Below are 4,616 nucleotides of genomic sequence, written 5' to 3'. Positions count from 1 at the left end.
CACCTACCTTTAATTATGATTATGGCTAGTTATGATTGGCAATGTTCCTATATGTATACCAATAATTGAATTACGATTTCAAAATAATCTGGTAGAAATAAAATGGTTTTAAACTTTTTATACACCCCCTCCTAACTGAAAACCTGTTCATATAATATACCTATAAATTAATTAATACTACCTATCCCACATTTTTTTTGTGGTATATTTAAGTTGTTTACCTACAGTATAATATTCACGTTGTATAAATAATAATATACAAGTAGGTACCTATATAGGTATGTATTTATGTTATAACATTATGGTTTCAAATAAATCAACCGGCTTTTTTATGGGCGTGTAATTATAATGTCCACAATATATAATATTATTATGTTTACTCAATTATGATTCCGAAAAAAAAATTTAAAAATTATACAATTATTTAACGCACCTCGGAGTTTTATCATACATTCATACTATCATAATATAGAGTGAACACATATAACAACAAAAATATGTTAAGATATATAGTGTTTTTTGTTTTTACGGGCACGTTCGCAAACGGAATAAATTGGCATTCGTCGCAGATCATATTAAGACATCTCTATGACTTACAAGACGAACAGTTTGCTGTAATCAAAGAATATTTGGAACTGGAAACAAAGCGAATTCACGACTTAGAGCGGTGAACATTTTTTAAAAAATAATTAAATAGATTTATATTTTTCACTTATTTGAAAAAAAAAGATCCGTAAACAAATAACAACTTTCAAAATTGTTATCTTACAAACCCGATTCATATTTTATGCATAACACTAACGTAATCGGAAAAGGTCTACAGCATCAAAATTGCTCCTATTTGGTAGTTACGTTATTACCATTGTGTAAATTTAATAACTTTTTATAATACGATTTATAATATAATGTAACTACACATTGTAATACTTATTCAATATGTTTTTTAGTTTAATAATTTTAATTACTGATTGGTAGGTACATAAATTATTTATATGAGAAAGACACTCTACTTAGTCCCATTGGTACTTCAAAATTTATGTCACAGGTGTACAAAAACTTATCAGAAATAAAAAAATTGATGAATAATTATAATTCAGTGAAAGGTAATTATGCGTATTCGTTTTAAAATTCAATATACCACACTACCATATTGTGTCCGATTAATAAATTATTGTTTATTACGAAAAACACAGTCATTAATCAATTTGACGAACACAAAGCCGTTAGTGAATTTAATATGCAATCAGCATATCGGTCTCTAAGAAGGATTCAAAAAGTGTACGCGATTCCTGCATCTGATATGGCTGCAGGTAGATATAAGGATCGGACCATCGGAGACCCAATGGATGGTAAGTTATATGAAACGGATCCACTATTATAAATTTGAAATAATATATTTTACCTATTATATTATTATAATTACTACTTTTGACCATAACTTTTTGATGATTCAACATTTTTGATTTTAATTTTTAGCTTGTGAATGTTATTTCATGTCTAAATATAGTTTCGAAGAATATGACACATACGGTGTAATAGATTGGGCTGTTCAAGCTTATAATAAATGGTTCACCGATCGTCCAAAATGTGTAGACATAGATAAATTGCATTATTATACAAGATCAGCATCGATGGCCACAGGTATAATAATTGCGTAATAATTCATAATTTTTGTTAACTTACAACTATTCAAACAAATAAATAGGAATATATTCAGTACATTGTATTAAGTATCTAGTTATAACTTATAGGCGTACGTAGGATTTTTCAATGGTCGTGGGGGGGGGGGGGCTTGAAAATGAATTACAATTTTATTTTTATTTTGTCCTACATGTAGGTAAATAATAATTTCAGACATTTATTTAATGTACTTTAAAATGTTTGTACAACTTCAACTTCTCAACTTTTCTAGTAGGAAAAATGCTCTGATCATAAACTTCGATGACCGATGGATGTTCTTGGAAGCAAATTGGATCTAGTTGGTACTTTTAGGAGTTCAAATTAGAAATTCTCAGTACTTTTTAAAATAATTGGAGAAGAAAAAATGAAAAATTGTTAAGATTGTTTGGTAACCTTGATTTACTTTTTTTCTATAAATGTCAATAAAAAATTTTTATCTGGTCAAAAAGTTGAAAATATAAAACATGAGTTTTTATTATAGCTAAAATATTATTAACGATACATAGACTTGGTTATTTTTATAAGCATTTAAAGTTCAATTTTTGACAAAACCACAGTTAATTCGTAGTTCAAAACTTATAAAATATTATATTTGTATTGCTACTTGAAACTTGATAAATATTTTTAAAAAAATAGTAATAATCATACGGGCAATGGAGGGGGGGGGGGGGTTTAGCCCGTTAGCCCCCCCCCCCCCTGCGTACGACACTAGGTATAGGTAATAGTACACATACCATCTGTGTTAATCATCATTCATCAACGTTAACTCATTCACTACTTATCAACTTACTAGTCCTTCTAACGAAAAATGTTGCAGTACCTATAGGTATCTCCGCTGAGAGGTTTCTTCACTACGTTATTCTATGTCATAATTAATTTTTTATTAATTACCATATTTAAAGCTATTATTGTTCGATTATTTAATACCGATTAATTTAGCCTAAAAATGTTGAGAAAAAACTATCTATAAATACATAGTAATATATATCTATTATAATAATTATTTAGGTTGTATTGGAACGTAAATAATAAGGCTTTGTTTTTTTATTCAGGATTTAGTTTTGAAACTCTATTGGGTTTTAGTAATCTGAATCATTCAGATTACACTGAACTTTCTGCACATTTTTCTCTAATGGCAAACGCATTAAACATTCGCGATATCAGTGCACAATCTTCAGATAAAATATATGATAAATATGATGTAAGAATTTTCAATAATTATAACTATATGTCTATTTTAACTTTATATAACATAATATTATGTTCGACGTTCGTTAGTATTGAATGTATAAACACGTCAAATACGTGTGTATATTTTCCCAACTATTATATTATTAAATATAGAACTTCGTTTTTAGGATTTTGAACAATCCAATCTATTTAGACATTTCCGCTATTTATGTAGGGAAGGAAAATCAGTGAGGCCCTTAACGTATGATTCTAAATGCCGTTATCAAACAAAAAATTCTCCGTATAGGATGATAATGCCTTTCAAAGAAGAAGATATCAGTAGTAATCCGAACATAAAATTATATCATGACATTATTTATGACGAAGAGATTAAAACTATTACTGATATGGCTTCGAAGGACGTAAGTAAATTATACAATTAGTATAATATTTACACTCGTATAGTCGTATGTACCCAAAGGTGCCAATCACAACGGGTTGAGTTGGCTTTGCCCCCAAGTATCCTATATTAGCCCCACAAAATATACAGTTTTTAACTTTGTGGGATTAAATCCACTCGGCTCATATTATAGTCCCATTAAAAATACAAATATTAAAAATGTTAGCCCTCCCCCCCCCCCGTAATTTTAATGGATTTTCGCCTATATATGTAATTATTGTACCTATAGTAGGTATCTAAATCACCAATTATATGAAACGTGTTCAGAAGCCGCTAATGATTACGATTTAAGGGGGCTCCAGTTGATGAAAAAAGTGACATTTAAACCAAAAAGCCAGACAAAACTGTAGGAATTTTGTATGACGGATTTTAATTTTGAAAACGGTTTATGATTGATTAACAAGTTTACTAGGTTTCCATTGAGGCAATTTTTAATATTTCAATTATTATTAGTGTCATAAAGCGTATATTAATGTGCTAATATTTTATTTCAATAATATCATATTTTTATTCATGGATGTCACAGCTGAAAAAATAGATATTCAAAATCATTATTTTAAATAATCGTAATTATATTAAATCGTATTTTAACCTTCAGAGCCCCCTTAATTAATTAATCCCCCAATATATTAAGGTGACATATTCTAAGGGTAGAAGAGAGAAAGAGAGAGAGAGGGAGAGAGAGTGAGAGAGAGAGAGAGAGAGAGTGACAGAGACAGAGAGACAGAGACAGAGACAGAGAGACAGAGACAGAGACAGAGAGAGAGTTTAAGCGAGATCCACTTACTGCATTAAACCTTTAAATTACATATAAATACGCCATTTATTATTATATTGTTTTTTATACGATTTGAACTTTGTGCACATCAAGGGTTGTTAATTGTTATAAGCAAATGCGAGCAAGTTAATGAAACTAATTAACCTAACATTAAGTTAAGTTAAGAAGACACAAGATCAATAAGTTAAAAGTTAATAAAGAATAAAATATTAATTTAACTCGGTTTAAAAAAAAGTTAATCTACTTTTTTAAACTAGTACCTATGTGGATTGCATAAAGAGTGACTGCGAGTTCTTTCTAATTTCCTAAATGAGAATAACAAATTATATTGAACTTTCAGTGTAACGTACAGTATATGTACCTATTTTACTTCACATGATTATTAAATATTTAAACTTTATCAAAACATCCCAATTGATAATTTAACAAATATTAAGATTTTATATCAAATAGCAATTTAAAGTCATATAATATTATGCCTTTCTAATCTACTAAAATATTTTCATCAAGAAAAATAATAGAAATATT

The 4,616-nt window shown here is 28.6% G+C and overlaps 1 protein-coding gene across 3 annotated transcripts in view; it reads left to right on the top strand.

Moving 5' to 3' along the window:
- Positions 1–434: 434 nt before the first annotated feature.
- The window catches only part of LOC100158825 (prolyl 4-hydroxylase subunit alpha-2-like), a 5,817-nt gene continuing 1,635 nt past the window's right edge, over positions 435–4,616 (top strand). For all 3 annotated transcript variants that reach the window (XR_003839661.1, XM_016803231.2, XM_016803230.2), the window contains exons 1-6: positions 435–667; positions 976–1,103; positions 1,194–1,349; positions 1,477–1,641; positions 2,733–2,881; positions 3,039–3,272. Coding sequence is in view for 2 of the 3 variants with exons in the window: in XM_016803231.2 (XP_016658720.1) it covers positions 498–667; positions 976–1,103; positions 1,194–1,349; positions 1,477–1,641; positions 2,733–2,881; positions 3,039–3,272 (1,002 nt within the window). In the remaining variant the exon portion in view is untranslated. The remainder of the gene's footprint in view (positions 668–975; positions 1,104–1,193; positions 1,350–1,476; positions 1,642–2,732; positions 2,882–3,038; positions 3,273–4,616) is intronic.

This window comes from Acyrthosiphon pisum, chromosome A2 (genome assembly GCF_005508785.2).
Source record: "Acyrthosiphon pisum isolate AL4f chromosome A2, pea_aphid_22Mar2018_4r6ur, whole genome shotgun sequence".
In the NCBI taxonomy this organism is placed as follows: domain Eukaryota; kingdom Metazoa; phylum Arthropoda; class Insecta; order Hemiptera; family Aphididae; genus Acyrthosiphon; species Acyrthosiphon pisum.
Note: the sequence above shows the minus strand (reverse complement) of the source record. Positions and strands in the feature narration are given on the sequence as shown.